General features: G+C 39.6%; 1 protein-coding gene across 1 annotated transcript in view; it reads right to left on the reverse strand.

Annotated features, from left to right (window-relative positions):
- Positions 1-18,214, reverse strand: part of LOC124622752 (ras-specific guanine nucleotide-releasing factor 2-like) — an 898,440-nt gene that overhangs the window by 105,838 nt on the left and 774,388 nt on the right. Inside the window, exon 24 of the mRNA XM_047148541.1 lies at positions 15,087-15,284. Coding sequence (XP_047004497.1) covers positions 15,087-15,284 — 198 coding nt within the window. The remainder of the gene's footprint in view (positions 1-15,086; positions 15,285-18,214) is intronic.

Consider the following 18,214-nt stretch of genomic DNA (forward strand, 5'->3'; position numbering starts at 1 on the left):
TATAGATGATTTTTGACATTGAGGTAGTGAAGGTAAAGAAGGGGATGTTAATAGTGAGTTTAGACATTCCAGATGAGGATGAGTGGTTTATAAGGAGTGTGAACCACAAGTAACTGCAAGGCACTGTTATGACTGCATTACATATGGAAGTGGAGCATCTAAATATAATAGTGAAAGAGTGGGTGGAGGAATTACTGTTAGAATTTGAGGATTTATCTTTTTCATAGTGTTCATTGCCAGCAATGCCTGTGACCAACATCAAACACCAAAAAGGAACAAAGCAAGAAAACATACTGTATTTCTAAGTATTTGTAGCCAAGTAAATATTTTATTAACTAGCATTTAGCTGACAGGATAACAGAACAGAATAACAGTCCATGGGACACAGTTATAGCAAATGTACCAAAGAAGTGTATGGGTCGGTCTACTGAGATCATAGATAATGTGGGGTAATGTTGGCATTTCTCAACCATGGATATAAAGAGTGATTACTATCAATTGGAGGATGTTCCTGAAGACCAGCTGAAGACAACATTTTTGGTATCACAAGGTCATTATCAGTTCAAGACTATGCCATTTTGGTCAAAAACAAGCACCTGTATTGTTTCAGACGTTGTTGGTCAGGGTGTCGAGAGGCTTGAAACTGTGGCAGTGTCTAGTTTACATGTACAATATCCTCATATTTGGAAAAGACATACAGCAATGAAGATAACGTCTGAAGGAAGTGTTTAAGAAATTGAAAACTGCATATCTGACGATGAGCATAGAGAAGCACCATTTTTCATTACAAGAGTTATGGTATTTAGGCAATGTAAATACGAAAGACAGAGTGAGGACAGGCCTCAGGCTACTACAAGGTGTACAGCTAGCTATTCCCAGTGTCTACGTTGATTGAGGAATTCCAATCTTTTTCGAGGATATTAAATTGCTATAGAAAATTTGTGAAAGAGGTTGTTGACATAGGTGTGAAATTCATGTGCGGAGAGGAATGTCAGGTGAGTTTGAAGAACTGAAGAGAGTTTTGACACATCCCCATTTCTAGTACTTCCAGACTTTTTCAGAAGGAGTTTATCCTTTCATGTGACACAACTAATCGTGCTTTCGGATGTATTTAAAGCCAGGAGATCAAGGGTGAAGAGAATCCTGAAGCCTACACATTGAGACAGCTGAATGCAGCACAGGAAAACCTGTCAACGACAGAGAAGGAGATGTTGAAATTAAATTATGGTGTAAAATATTTTAGATGTTATCTTTACACGAGAAAATACTGGGTAGTGACTGGCTATGCTGCTGTAAGTAGTTATTGGGACTGAAGGACCCATCTAGCAGGCTGACAAGGTGGCCCTTGAAACTTAGCAAATTGAAACTATGAAACAAAAGTCGAGAAAGAAGCAAGGAAGGGCAGATGTTTAAGCAGATAGGTAGCACTGGCAACAATTTTGGGTCATAGTCTTGCAAAGTGGCTGGCAGTGCAGAGTGCTCACAGTGTCTATAAACAGTGCAGGATGCAAACACGGTTTAGCAGATGTGACAGACTGTTGTGCTAGGAAGTGCCACTAGAGCCACGAGTAGTAGTGCCGGCGAAGTTTAAGGAGAAGATTTTAAAGGCAGTACATGATTATATGTTACCTACACATGGAGGGTGCAGAGCAAGAAACCAGAGAGTATCCTAGAGATACTGGTGGAGAGGAAGGAAAGCAGATGTGAGTCAATATGTGTGCAGTTGCTTCCAGTGTGCACAGAGAGTGAATACTATAGCAAAGGCTATCAGAAGTATCAAAACCATTTGAAATGCTTGGGATTAATGTATTAAGACCATAAAATCATACATCAGTAGGACACTGATTTATATTAACAATAACAGAGCACTTTCCTCAGTATGTAGAGATGGCTGCTATGCCAAATCAGCAAACAGTGAGAGTCGCACAAGCAGTGGTTAACGACTGGATGTTAAAGTTTGGAGTATAAGATACTATAACTATGGAGTAGGGTACAAATTTCATGTAAGACTCATTGAATGAATTGTGTCTGCTTTTGCATGTGCAGAGGTTAAGAAGGTCCTTCCTCTTTATCCACAAGCCAATGACAGAACAGGCTAAGTACATAGAACAAATGGAAAAATGTTAAATGAACACACATTTTGTGGACTGGGATTCATATCTAAGTATGTTGTATCAGGTTATAGGCCTAATTCAAAAGCACACACTAATATTGGGTTGTCCTCAATGAGGAGGTGCATGGTCAAAAAAGTAAATCGACCGTCAACTTAGTAAAGGCAAAGAAAGGTAAATCTGGAGAGTTAGTGTATGAGTTTTCAAGAACAGTAGAAGAAGTATGGAAATGAGTATGCCAAAAGGGAAGATGAAGAAGTTCATTACAAGGTATCAAAGACCTTATCAGGTGGTGGAAACAACTCCACCAGTCACCGTGAAGCTTCAATTGCCAGTAAGAACAGCAAAGGTACTAGGTTGGTGCATAAGTTCATAGAATTTTTCCATAAGTTTAATAAACACAGCAGATACACATAACAGAGAGTTTAGTCATCAATAATATATTCTCCTTCACTATTTACAACAGTCTGCCAATACTAGGGTCACTTCTGATACCACAACTGTAAAAATCATGTGGTTTTGAGATGAAGAACTCATAGAGCCATGTTTGAAATGTATTTTCATATGGAAAGGACGCTCCTTGAAGGTCGTTTGATAGAAAGTGGAATAGGTGAAAACCTGAGGGTACAAGATTCAGGTAATTAAGGTGGGTGTGGAATGACTTCCAAATCCAACTCTGGCACAGTGTTTTTTGTTAGTCCAGGAGAATGTGAGTGGTCATTATCATGGAGAATCACTTGATACAATCTTCCTGGTCTTTGTTCTTGGATTGCGTATTTAACAGGCCTCAGTTGTTGACAGTAAACTTCAGCAGTGATGGTTACACCTTCAAGAAGCAATTTGTAGTACACCATACAGATGCATAAAATTATCTTTTGTGGCTCACTGGAGATCTTTATATGGGAAATTGCTTTTTTGTTTGGGCTCAACTGTTGCTTCCTTTTCCTTATGCTAACATAGAGATTCCATTTCTTGTCACCAGTAATGATACAGGATAGATATGTTCAGCGTTATCCATGAGCCAATTGATGACAAGCAAGCAGAGATACATGTATAGCGACCCACTGATTTTTGTAATTTTGGCTTAGAGCTGGTGGTAGCCATACACCTATTTTTGAACATTCCCCATTGCATGCGAACATCACATAATGGCAAAATGAGCATAGTTCACCACATTTATCAGGGGTGAGTACACTGATGTCAATTAGTTTGGATTAATGTGTTTAAACGATCTTCATCAAACCTCAAACATCTTCTTGAATGATGAAAGTTACTAATGTCAAAACGATTGTCCTTAAAATGAGAAAACCATTTTCTGCCTTTATCTGTCAAATGGCATTATCACCATACGCATTGCAAATGTTTCTGGCTGCCTCCATTACTGGTATGGCTCTGTTGAAATCAAACAGAAGAATATGTCAGAAACGTTCCAGTTTCTCCACTTGGCACTCCATTTTCGAGCTTCCACAGTTCCCTCACTTTCTCCAAATGACAAAATGATTATATGTAAACTCAAATAGCAACAGTGAACTACAAATAAAGAAAGACAGGTGATGAATAAGCCCATAACAACTGGAATACCAACATACAAAATGAAAACTCTATGAAATTATGGACTATCCTAGTACATGATGGGCATCCACAACCTTTTCGAGGTAGTCCAGAGAAGATTCCGGGAGAGAGATGAACGCAGTGAGAAGGAGTTGGAGAAAAAGACAAGAAGCTGTGGTAGAGCCTGTATGTGAAATACTACAGTTCTTAAGGCCAAGAAGAGGAGGTGTTTCCCAGTTACTCTTTTGTTTATATGTTTGCATATGTATAGGATTGTAGTGAATAAGATATGTTAGTACAGACAATCTTTTTTGTTATTTCATTGTTTATTAGTAGTCTTGCTAGTGGCAGCATCCTTCTGAGGAGGAAGAAAGGCTGGTATTTGTCTTTGTCTTCAGGTTGAGATACACTGAGAGCAATGGTACAGGAACATGAGGCAAAGCAGTATTGCATTTCATTACCCGTATTGGATGGAGGTGTGGCAGAACAAGCACCTGGAAGGATGACTGCTATTCTTGAGGCAAGATGATGTGATAATCACCAGCCTTTACTGGATGTTGAAGGTGGTTTTTAACACATGGGAAACACGGAGCGGGGTGAGGAGACTGGAAGAAACACTCAAGGAACTTCTGCAAAGTGCGAAGAGCATAGGGGTACTAAAGGATGTATCATGGGAGTGCGATAAACTGCGTGGGTCCTATGAGCAACTATAAGAACAAATGAGCCAAGAAGTGAAAGTTGTGGCACATACAAAGTATAAGAGAAGACAGTTGGATGCTCGAGGTAAAATTTTGAAAACGGTGTTCAGAACTGCAGATAAAGGTGATATCATTAAATTAAAATAAACAATCAAAGCAGTAAAAAACTGATAATGGGTAGTGAGAAATTTGCAATGGATAGCATACAGTATACATGAGGGGTAGTGACAAATTTGCAAGAAGCCACACATTGGTAAGATGGCGCCGATAGGAAAGTGTAGTGACGCTTCTCTCTCGTTAAAAAGGCAAAAAATGAACAGTTCTTCGTGTAGAGAATGTAAAAAGCGTGTGATGAAGGGTATTCTGTGTATCAAATGCAACTTCTGGTTACACGAAAAGTGCGCGAAAGTAAATCTAAAGTTCGTCAGCGATGATTTTCCGTGGACATGTCACGGTTGTTTACGTGACGAAACGGCCGATCTTGTAAGTGCAGTTGATACAAAAAACGAAATTATAAAGTTACTACGAAGTGACATTGAGGCATTAAAAACCGAACTTTCAACCATCAAGAAAGAAAACGATACATTAATACAAGAAAAGAAGTCCTGTGTGTGTAAAAGCCATCAAACGGAAAAACAAGAAGATCGCGAAAATACGAATGACCAATCGTACTTTAAAAACAACATTTGAAGTGTTCCCGTTGATGTCTCGGTAAACTCAGTAAGCCAAAAACCGGAAGATAAATATAAATGGAAGGTGGTGACATACGGCAAAAGGAAAAACAAGGCGATAGATACGCAACAAAAGGAAAATGACTTTTTAATAATTGGCGATTCGCTGCTGAAGAATATCGCTGTCCCCAATTGCAAGATCGACGTACGACCTGGTATTAGAACGCATCAACTCGGTAAACATTTTAAAAATATGGTAAATGCAAGACAAGATACTACAGAACCAGATTCTAAAACCAGACATAACTATAATGGGGTGTTTATACATGTTGGGACGAATTTGTTAAGGAGCAGCAGTGAGGAAGAAATGGCAAGCAAAACAAGAAACATGATTCGTTCTGCAAGAAATATGTATGTAGGATCTCGTCTGATACTTAGCAGAATCATAAACAGAAGGTCGGTGAGTGAAAAATATACCGCCAAAATAAACTGTGCTCTTAAAGAACAATGTGATCGTCTTGGGGCAATTTTTATAGACCCAAACAGACCCAAACAAATTCCTATGTGAAAACTCACTAGCGCAGGATGGCTTGCATTTAAATAGACTGGGGTCTGTAACGTTCAGCAGAATGTTTGCAGATGTCTGCAAAATCATTAGATGCAAGGGAAACTAATATGGCCTGAAGGGGATGAAAAATCATACACTCCAGCTGGAAAAGAAAAATATAAGCACCATACAAAAAAAAAAAAAAGATAGTAAAGAATTTGCCCCAGAATACAGCTCACAACATGTAAACCAACAAAAGAAAAATTACATAAAAGTACTTCATCAAAATATTCAATACTTTGGTAACAAAAAATTAGAAGCAGAAGTACTCCTGAGTGAAGTCAGACCAGACATATTACGCATAAGTGAACATGGACTAACTGAAAGTAAAATACATAATGTGGCAATAAAGGACTACAAACTAGCTAGTTACTTCTGCAGATCTAAATATAAGGGTGGTGGCGTTTGTATATATATTAAAACAGGTACTCTATCAAAGAATGTAAACAGTGAAGCTGCTACATTTCCCATAGCTAGAGAAAAAGACTTTGAAGTTACTGGTATAGTGGCAGAGGATTTTAGAGTGTTTTGTGTGTACAGGTCACCATGTGGCAATATTAGTATCTTCCTAAAAAAAGTCGCTAGCTTATTGAGAATGAATATGAAGAGAAATCTCATTATATGTGGAGACTTTAACATTGACATGGGAAGAGACACAAAAATAAGAGAGAATTTTGAAGAATTGTTAATACAGCATAACATGAAAGTGACAATAACTGCACCAACAAGAGTGACTTCACAAAGTGAGACAATTATTGACAACATAATTACTAATATGTGTAACTATGAGTCACATGTAGTTCAGACAGAAATATCTGATCATCATGGACAACTAATCAGCTTTTGCAGAAGTAATGACACAGTATCAGAACCAAAACAAACAACCAAAGAAATTAGGATCATCAATGAACAAAATATCAACATCTTTAGAACAATGTTAAGTAAGGAAACCTGGAATGAAACCCTACAGGCCCAGAGTGTAAATGAAAAATATGATGCATTTATTTCAACAATTAAGTACCATTTTAATGTAGCATTTCCCAAAGTAAAGAGAAAAGAAAGGCATCAAGATCAAACACAGTGGATTACGAGTGAAATACTAGAACAGCGAAGGAAGCTTCAGGACGTGAGACAGATGGGCGAAGCTGAAAACTATAAAATGTTAAAAAAGAAGTATAGAAAAACAATAAGAGAAGCGAAAGCAAGAGCAATTGACACCACTATAGCGAACTCAAAAAACAAGGCAAAGGCAGCTTGGAATGCAATCAATGCTGAAAGAAAGGAAAAAGATGGGTCAAACAAAGAAGAAGGTATTAGGTCAATTAAAGTAGACAACACAGTGGTCACAGATGGTATGGAAATAGCAAACATACCGAATAATAACTATATCAGTATAGTAGAAAACCTAAAATTGGAAAGAAATAGTCAAAAACAGAAGGGTATTAAGGTACCAAAAAGATCATGCAGTACTATGTTCTTAAGACCAGTCACGGAAGATGAATTGCGGAAAACTATACAGAAACTGAAGTCCAAGAAATCAGCTGGTGATGATGAAATATCAAATCATGTGATAAAGCTGGTATGTGAGGAGATAATAACACCACTGCTGAACATAGCAAACTGTTCTTTCAGAGATGCAATTTTTCCAGAAAAACTGAAGATAACGAAGGTAGTGCCAGTGTACAAGAAAGGGTGTAAGGATGATCCCAACAACTACAGACCAGTTTCACTGATATCAGGTTTCTCAAAAATCCTAGAAATGCTTATGTATACCAGATTAGTTAACTATTTGGACAAACATAACATTCTCATGACCTCACAACATGGTTTCAGAAAGGGTAAATCTACAGAATCAGCAATTGTCAGTCTAACAGAATACATTTTACAGTCCTTAGATGAGAAAAAGGTTGTCTCTGCAATGTTTCTGGATCTTTCAAAGGCATTTGACACCATTGACCATGAAATGCTGATACAAAAATTAAGCAACTATGGCATTCGGGGGCAAACAGGTGAATAGATAAAATCATACTTGTGCAACCGCAAGCAGTACGTATCATTAGGAAACTCATACCAATCAGAAACCAAATCCATCAAATATGGAGTGCCGCAGGGTTCGGTAATGGGGCCATTGTTATTTAATGTATTTGTTAATGATATAGGTGTTGAGGAGGAAAAAAGAAAATATTGTATGCTGATGACATGACAATACTAAATAGTGACCAAAATATGGAACAGCTTGAGAGAAGAGCATACATATCTGCAAATGTCACAGCTCAATGGCTGTTGGAAAATGAACTGGTTATAAATCTAAAAAAGACTATGTATGCAGTGTTTAAAAACAAGGAAAAGGCTGTAGACATGGATTTAGAGGTTGACGGAACAAGGCTGGAAGAAGTAGAATCTGCTAGATTCTTAGGTATTCTTGTGGATAATGAACTGAAATGGAAAAAAAAAACATATTAATAATGTCTGTGAGAAACTGAGCTCTGTCATATTCTTAATGATGCAGCTATCACAGTATTCAGACAAGAACCTTCTGTGTACAGTGTATCATGGACTTTTCGAACCATACTTACAGTATGGAGTGACGGTGTGGGGAAACTCAAACAAACAAGAGACAAAACGAGTGTTCACATTACAAAAAAAAGCACTTAGGACCATTTTAAGAAGAAAGACCTCTGAAACATGCAGAAATTGTTTCAAGAATTTAGGTATCTTAACTTTTTCATCATTGTATATATACAAAACAATAATGTACATCACAAAAGGTAGTGAGGACTAGATTACAAATGCTAGTGTACACACCCACAATACAAGAAAGAAGAATGAAGTAAGGAGCATACCCCACCGACTGGCAATGCTAGAAAAAGGACTCCAGTACTGTGGTATCAGACTACTAAGAAGTCTGCCCAAAACCCTGCAAGATAGTGTACTTCACAATGAATTTACAAAGAAACTTAAAGACTATCTCATTGAAAAAGAGTTTTACAGTGTTGCAGAATACTTATGCCATTAAATTTGTATATATTGTTACTCATTATCAGTGATGGAAAAATGTGAGCTGAAGGTGTAGAAAAATAATTGATAAAGAATTTTAATACTTTGACATGTCCTATATTACACGTACATTTACTGTACACAATGTAATCTTACAGGATCAAATAAAATTGAATTCAATTCAATCATGTGGTGCGTGGACAACTCAATACTAACCTTTCATCACCTGAAGAGTGCTTGTTAGGGTTACAGAAAGCAAGCATGCAGTGAGGTACCACCTAAGTTGGGCCAAATTATGGGAGCCAGTACACAAAACCTACCCTTTTAGTACCACGTAGTATAAGTAGAAATGAAAACTGAGTACAACTGTATATTTTAATTCAATTTCCACTGACAGTAAGACATGAATGATTTAAGAGCTATGCCATTTGGACATACCCATTTAAGTAGGGACTTCTAGGGAAATCTGTGTAGGTGAGGATCCACACAATATTATTAATTTTAGGAGATGAGAGAGATGAGATGAGCATATGGCATCGTTGGCCGGGAGGCTCCATCCGGGGAAATTCGGCCGCCAAGTGCCAGTCTTATTTCAGTCGACGCCACATTGGGCGACTTGATGAGGACAACACAACACCCAGTCCTGGAGCAATGAAAATCTCCAACCCGGCTGGGAATCGAACTCGGGCCAACTTTTGGGAGAAGCTAGTAGACACACCACAGGGTAAGTCACAATTGTTTAGTAATAAAATTTGTCTGTGTCATTGGGACCATGTAATTTGATGTGAAAATGGCCTAAAGGTTGACCCAAGGGATGGGTCTTGTTCATAGTGGGAGAAGATGGGGGTCGGGGAGGGGGGGGGGGGGGGAGTTATTTATGTAACGACCATATAAGGGCATTTTAGTGTGAGCCTGAGCAGAGTAATGCAGCAGTGCTTTGGGAGATGAGAGAGATGAGATGAGCATATGGCATCGTTGGCCGGGAGGCTCCATCCGGGGTAATTCGACCGCCAAGTGCCAGTCTTATTTCAGTCGACGCATGGGATGTTGGCATTGTAATAATTCAACACGGTTAGTGCAGTGTTGTGAGGCATGTCAGTTTGCTGAAACAATGAGTGCAGCAGTACTGCACTGACTAGTGCAACAAGGGGCAAGGCAGATTTCCACATTGACAGTGGCATTAGTGTTTTAAGACTGGTACTGGAGAACATGCACAACAAGCCCGCTGAAGCTGGCTATAAGTACTGGTCATTTTTGTAATATAATTATTCTGAGTCCCACAGCCCAACCGAGATGATGAGATGATGGGCTGTGCCAGACAAAGATGCTACATGGACCGGCCAGCAAGGGTCACCGGTTCAAGGCCACAGCAAGGCAGTAACTCTGTCCATTATGTCCTACCCCAGACTTAAGAGCCACGGTGTGGCTGGTCACACCAGCTCATCTCCAGCAGCATGGCTAACTCCTGGTCAGGAGGCAGTGGGTCACTTTTCCAGCAAAAACTCAGTGGTCAGCTGGCCACTGACGCAGTGTATAAAGCAGTGCATACACATCACTAAAAGAACTTGTTACATCTGCAGCTGCCTTTTCCCGGGGCCACCTGGGCCCCCACCGCACCTCCACCACCCACTCATACCGTCCCAGTTCATAGCTGCCCTGCTCTGCACTAGTGGGCATTATAATGTGAACTGAAATACATGGACTTTTGAATAACTTTTTCAAAGACAGATGGCACAGAAATAGGTCTAGTTTCACTATTTAGTACTTTAATCATTTGGAAACTGATCATTCCTGATGGAAAAATTACAAATGTGGCTAAGTACTGGACTTACAAACACAGCACAGTGCTTTAGTATCCTATAGGCAGTCCAACATACCCATTAGAGTCTCGAATCTTCATCAATTTAACTAGTAATTCAGTCTCACTCTTTTCGGTATCATGGAGGTGCATTTGAGATACCAGGCTTGGAAAACCATTTTCTAAGAGAGGTATATGATTGCCTGCAGAAACTAAGTTTTTATTTAATTCACCTCCTTTATTATGGAACAGACTGTTGAATATGGTACACGTATTTGATTTTTCAATAACAAAAACATTTTTACTATGTATTGACTTTACATCCTACACCTTATGCCGCTGGCCAGATACTTCCTTCAGAGATGGCTATATGATTCTATTTTATCCTAAGAATCAGCCACTTTATTTTCATACAACACATTTTCTGCTTTCCTAATGACATTTTTAAGCACCTTACAGAACTGTTTGTAATGGGCTACTGTAGCCTGATTGTGGTTATTTCTGACATTTTCACATAATTCCCACTTTTTTCTACGTAATGTCCTTATCCTATTGCTCCACTACTCAGGTTGCCTTTAGTGTCAGCACCCTGTTTTAAATATTCTGATGGCATGCAATTTTCAAAGAGCATAAAAATGCATTGAGAAGAGCATTATAATTATCAAACATGTTATCAGTGCTATAAATAACTTCCCACTCTTGTTCTTTAATTAGGTTTCAAAAGGTCTCTATTGCCACTGAATTCAGATTCACAAATAGTTTATAATTATATTTAACATGTGTATGTTTGTACAAATTTCTTTTGGTGTTAAAATGTGCGCATCATGGTCTGAAAGACCTTTTATTAACAGAATGACTCTCTCTCTCTCTCTCTCTCTCTCTCTCTCTCTCTCTCTCTATCTCCCCTAACTATACTCTCCATTGAAGCTTCACTGCTGCATCCAATGTTGTTGATGATCTGGCTTATACACCTAACCCTGTAATTCTTATACACCTAACCCTGTAATTCTTTCCTTCCACCAGCCATTCAGCAACAGCTTCGGCAATGACTCATTTTGTAATATGTTCCCAATTATTTTACTACCTTTTTTCATTACATTGTTTGGTAGCTATTTTCTCTGATTGTATCATTTTAGAACATCTTCGTATGTGATCAATCCATCTGATCTTCACAGTCTGCTGTAACAATACATTTCCCTTTCTATCTGCCCACCTGTCCATTATTTGCACCAAAAGAGAGAAGTGCTCCAAAAATGTTTCTTTTTCCTGTGCAAATGCTGCTGCTGCATCTTCCTTGAAGCCTATTCATCACTCATTTATTATACTTCTGAGATATCAAAATTCATTCACCTCCTAAAAAATCTTTTGTCCAAAGTTATCTTTGCACACACTATTACCTTAACTTCTCTCTTGTTTATGACTACACTGACACCAGCTACTATTCACTCCATTCCATTAAGCATCAGATTCAATATCTGTTCACTCTTGGTAATTACTGCTATGTCATCATCTGTACCTTGCTGCTTTTCTGTCCACCATAAACAACTCATTCTCACAATCAGATTAGCCCTTTACTTCCCTGATTATTGCTTCAATATACAAATTCAATATGTGTGGTGACAAAGAGCAGCCCCGCCTAACATATTTCCTTATTTTAGCCTTGTATCTCATTCCATTAGTGCTACTTTTCTAGTCTGCATGTACTCCTTTGACTGATGCCTAAGAATAAAAAATTTAAAAAAATAAATAAAAAATTCTTCCACATTAGAAAAGCCTATAAAAAAGCATATTCCAAATACATGATAGCAATGCATGTTTCCTTAGTCCATTAAATTTTGGGCAAGCAGTTATGCACACTCTTTCATTGATATTTGAGTTGCATATCTTCCACACTTCCTTGCAGTTAGCCTAAAGCTAGGAGATATGTGGAGCCTCTGTTGCTAACAGCAGAGCTAACATTATTTCTTCTAAAACCAAATTGTTCTCATAATCTAATAAGGAATCAATAATTACATTCTTTGAAAATCTGACGGAAGTGTGACTTAAACAATTTTCCCGGTGAATTTAACACTTGATGCTGTTTCTGGAGTAGTTGTTTACTACCATACAACATATTTCCTTTGGACACCTTCCAGTTATATTCAGTGAGTCATTGAAGACTACATCAGTTGCCTACAATGCACAATTTATGAGTGCACTGCAACAGTTTTGTTGATGTGTTGTGATTGTAACTGCAAGCCTGGGCCCATTGCCAACAGGCAGCATTCTCAGTAGCAGAATTATGACACTAAGAGATATGGTAGGTTGCTGTTTGGAATGGCTTGTAGTAAAACGAGCTGTCTTCACTGAGAACATGTCATGAAAATAACTGGGTCCAACATGTTACCCAAATGATAGCCACTGTCTTTGTTAATCAGGCTTCCCACCATGTGCACCTCCATGGACTGTTTACTAATGAAATTCCAAAATGAATAAGTAGTAGCCAAAATTATTGTTTTATCATAATTCATTGTATGCCTAGTGGATATACAATGTTCAGAAATGGTAGACTTTGTGGGCTGCAAAAGACGAGTGCAGCACCGATGTTCTACACAATGTTCTTTCAATGTGGATGTGGTCTACTCTATACAGCCCATACAATTCTGGCAAGTTACGTAAAATGTTATTAATACTGCTACTACCACCTCTCACATTCAGGTAAATGGTGGTACAAATCTCCACAAAGTCATCCTGATTCAGAATTCCATGGTCTCCCTGAATCACTTAAGGCAAATGCCAGAATGGTTGCTTTGAAAAGAACACACCTAATTTTCTTTCCCACCCTTTTACATGAAACAGAGAATGGGGAAAGAAAGGGAATGGATGTGTGAGAATTCATGACTCCTATCACACACGGCACTGTGGTAATGAAGTGGTGAAAGTTGAATACCTGTGCCAGACTAGGACTCGAATCTGGATGTGCCGCTTCTCATGAGTGGTTGCCCTAACTGCTACGTTCATCTGGACACAGTCCATGACCTACTCAAATTTCCAAGTTTTCACATGCTGCAACACTCAAATATACACTATGTGATCAAAACTATCCAGACACCTGGCTGAAAATGACTTATAAGTTTGCAGCACCCTCCATCAGTAATGCTGGAATTCAATACGGTGTTGGCCCACCCTTAGCCTTGCTGACAGCTTCCACTCTCACAGGCATACATTCAGTCAGGTGCTGGAAGGTTTCTTGGAGAATGGCAGCCCATTCTTCATGGAGTGCAGTACTGAGAAGAGGTATCAACGTCAGTTAGTGAGGCCTGCCAAGAAGTCGGTGTCCCAAAACATCCCAAAGGTGTTCTATAGGATTCAGGTCAGGACTCTGTGCAGGCCAGTCCATTACAGGGATGTTATTGTCATGTAGCCACTCTGCCACAGGCCGTGTACTATGAACAGGTGCTCGATAGTGTTGAAAGATGCAATCGCCATCCTCGAATTGCTCTTCAACAGTGGGAAGTAAGAAGGTGCTTAAAACATCAATGTAGGCCTGTGCTGTAACATTGCCATGCAAAACAACAAGGGGTGCAAGCCTGTGAGCCCTCTCCATGAAAAAGACGACCACACCATAACACCACTGCCTCTGAATTTTACTGTTGGCACTACACATGCTGGGAGATGACATTCACCAGGCATTTGCCATACCCACAGTCTGCCACGAGATTGCCACATTTTCTACCATGATTTGTCACTACATACAATGCTTTCTCCACTGTTCAATTGACCAATGTTTATGCTCCTTACATCAAGCAAGGCGTCATTTGGCATTTACCAGCGTGATGTGTGGCTTATGAGCAGCTGCTCAATCGTGAAATCCAAGTTTTCTCACCTCCTGCCTAACTGTCATAGTACTTGCAGTGGACCCTGATGCAGTCTGGAATTCCTGTGTGATGGTCTAGATAAATGTCTGCCTATTACACATTAGGACCCTCTTCAACTGTCGGTGGTCTCTGTCAGTCAACAGACAAGGCAGGCCTGTACACTTTTGTGCTGTACATGTCCCTTCACATTTCCACTTCACTATCACATCAGAAACAGCAGACCTTGGAATGTTTAGGAGTGTGAAAATCTCACATACAGACATATGACCCACGTGACACCCAATCACCTGACCATGTTTGAAGTCCGTGAGTTCCACAGAGTGTCCCACTCTGCTCTCTCATGATGCCTAATGACTAATGAGGTCACTGATATGGAGTACCTGGCAGTAGGTGGCAGCACAATATACCTAATATGAAAAACGTATTGTTTCTGGGGGTGCCTGGATACTTTTGATCACATAGTGTATATATTTCCCATCCTACCACAACCTGAGCTTGTGCTCTATCTCTAATGACCTAGTCATCAACAGGACATTAAGCCCCAATCTTCCTGCTTTCATTTTCCTAGAACTAATTTAATTACAAGTCATAGTCATTCCTCTGTACACAAAATGCATGAGTCGCTATTTTAATGACAGCTCACAGTTTAAATTTAGCCCACCTGTACACATTAACTTAAATAAAGAATCTATCATTACTGCATGCAATTTCATCAAGTGAATAAGAAACACACACATACACAGACACACAAACAATGCTTTTCCATGCTCAAATGTAAGGTTTCAGCCACACTTACCATTCTCATTTTGGAGAAATTTAACAGACCATCTTCTGTGAAGTTTGGTGTTCCCTCTTCAATAAAAGACAAGTCTGTCAGGTACATGCCCAAATAGGGAATACAGGGAGGATCACATCGATGTAATGCATCCCGCAGATTTCGAAATCTTCCGTCTGATGACACAATATTTTGTAGTTTCTCAATAGTTTGTTTTGTCTAGAATGAAAGCACATGGAATCTAATTTCATTAATTTAATCCACTCATATTATTACCTGAGAAAATCAAATGATTTAACCATTTAAAATCAAAGGGATACATCACTCAAATACATTAGTTATGTACTCACTAGGACTGAATTGCTAGGACACTTTTTGAGTTAATCTCTCCCACAAATTTTAGAATTACCTGTCCCCACAAAAAAAGAAAGAAAAAACATATAAATAAAAAGCAGTTTGACAAGGGAGACATAAAAGCATGAGGAAGAGGCAATCTTCTTCTTAGTTATATGATACATGAAATTAGTATAAACATAAATTAAATAATCTAATACATAAAACTTGATAGTTACTGATGAAAAATTAAAAATTCTTTGGTAGAGCTAACAGCCAGATGTGATATATCAAGATGAATGATAAGCATTTCAAACTATACAGCTCTGTGAGAAAATAGTGTGGTTGAAATAGATTAGAAAAAAATAGCAGAGGCACAAATGTGAATGTTAAATCAAAGAACTCCAAGCCCAAGTCAAAGATGTATGAATAATGAGACATAAAGCAGGAAAAAAATGTGTATTGCATCATTAAATATATTATACATGTTAAAATGTGATGTAACTATTTTGTTGTGTATGCTTTAGGATTAAAGGAGACCAAACAGCAGAAGTGTTGAGACATCAACAGTCACACACAGCAGATGGAAAACTTGCTGCCTTTCAGAGTTACCGTATACTTTGATGAGCTACAGTACCCACACAGACACAGACACACACAACGCAGCACACATGCACATGCACACGCGCGCGCGCGCGCGCGCGCGCACACACACACACACACACACACACACACACACACACACACACACACAAGCCTATGCCCCTACAGGGTGCCAGCTAAACTGACAGTGAAAATGCTATTTTTGCAGCAGATGGGGTAGCTGTGGTTGAGTTGGGTGGGGTGCAAAGAGGGTGAAAGAGGTAGGAGGCAAGGAGTGGGGCTTGTGGTAGGTAGCTAGTGGCTACGAGAGAGGCCAGTTTGTTGGCTAGGAATGCAGAAGGAAGGGGTGGCAGGTATAGTGACTGGTGAGAGGCAGCACACGCTGAAGGCTAAGTATGGACATAAACTGGGAGGGGTGATGGGGCAGAGGGAGGGGAAACTGTTGGATGGAGGATGTGGGGCTGTGGGGTTCTTGACATTGAGGCCAGGACAATTAGAAGAGCAGAGGAAGTGTACTTCAGAGACTAGTGGGAAAGAAGGATTCAGAGGGCTCAGGTTGTGAAGCAGCCATTGTAATTGAGCCTGTTGTGCTCATATGCATGTTGTGTCACCAGGTGGTGACAGATTGCTGGCTACTCATCATGGTGGACAGCCAGTTGGTAGTCATACCAACATAAAAGGCTGTGCAGTGTTTGCAGCAGATTTGGTATATGACATGGCTGATTTCGCTGGTAGCCTGGCCTCTGACAGGTTAGGATAAGCCTGTGACTTGAATGGAGTAAGAGGTGCTGGGTAGGTGAATTTGGCAGGTCTTGTACCTTGGTTTGCCATAGGGATATGATCACCGTGGCAAGGTGTTGTGAATTGGAGTAGCATAGGAATGGACTAGGATGTTGTGTAGGTCAAGTGGGTGATGGAACTCCACTTTTTGAGGGGTAGGAAGGATCTTGGGTAGGATGTCCCTCATTTCAGAGCAGGATAAGAGATAATCGAAGCCCTGGGAAAGAATATGTTTTATTTTTTACAGAACAGGGTGATAATGGGTGATGAAGGGGGCACTTCTTTGTAGCTGATTCTGGGTGTGTTGGGACGATTGGGCATGTGTGAGGAATGGTATGGGAAATCTATTTGTGGAATAGGTTTGGGGGGTATTGCCTGTCTGTGAAGGCCTTTTTGAGGCCTCCAGCATACTGAGCAAGGAAATTCTTGCCACTGCAGGTATGTTGTCGATGGGTGGCTAGGCTGTATGGGCAGTATTTTTTGGTGAGGAAGGGATGACAGCTATCAAAATGCAAGTACTCTTGGGAGTTAGAGGGGTTAAAGTGGACAGCAGCAAGATAAAGGTCAACATCCAGGAAGGATGAAGGAGACCAGGTGAAACAGATGGGAGAAAAGGTGTTGAAGTTATGGAGGAAAGTGGACATGGTGTCTTGATCCTGAGTCCAGATCATGAACATATCATCAATGTATCTGAACCAGACTAGGGGTTGGGAGTTTTGGGAGGCTAGGAAGGTTTCTTGCACATGACCCATAAACAGTTTGACAGAGGGACAGGGGTGCCATGTGGGAAGGATCTTGGGTGTGGATTAGTTTGTTTTCTCCTAGAGAAAAGTAGTTGTGGGTCAAGATACAGTTGGTAGGGTGTGTACAGAATGAGATGGATGGTTTGAAGTCTGAAGGATGTTGGGAGAGTAGGGTTGTCAAATATTTTGAATTCCTTCTTCAAAAAATGAGGGAGGTCATAAAGTTGAGTTTTGGTTAGCAGCTCCCAGTTATATTTACAAGGAACCACAGTTACATTGTTTTCCTTGGTACATAGCTACTTCAATTTTGTGACAGTTTGCTGTTTCATGTGAAACACCCAAACTGCCTTCTAATCATTATTTTTGTCTGCACTTCTGCTCTAAGGATAAGAATATATTATAATACCTGGTATCATTTTGAGCCAGTCATAAAAGTTTTTAGGCTAACAATACTCATTTGTAGCAGAATGTCTTTTTCTTAATATCATACAAACAGTGACATTTCTTGTTTTTCTTTTTCCAAGCACAAACAGTTTCTTCCACTTTCAAAATCTGAAAATTTGGTACCATGGCTAGTAAAAGGAAGACAAGGCTGGCAACTATGACTCACATGAGCAAGGTCATAGGAACTGGTTGAGAAATGCTGCTTTCTGAACTGTCAACACTGCATGATGTTCCAATATATGGGCT

Source organism: Schistocerca americana, chromosome 7 (assembly GCF_021461395.2).
Source record: "Schistocerca americana isolate TAMUIC-IGC-003095 chromosome 7, iqSchAmer2.1, whole genome shotgun sequence".
NCBI classification, from domain to species: Eukaryota; Metazoa; Arthropoda; class Insecta; order Orthoptera; family Acrididae; genus Schistocerca; species Schistocerca americana.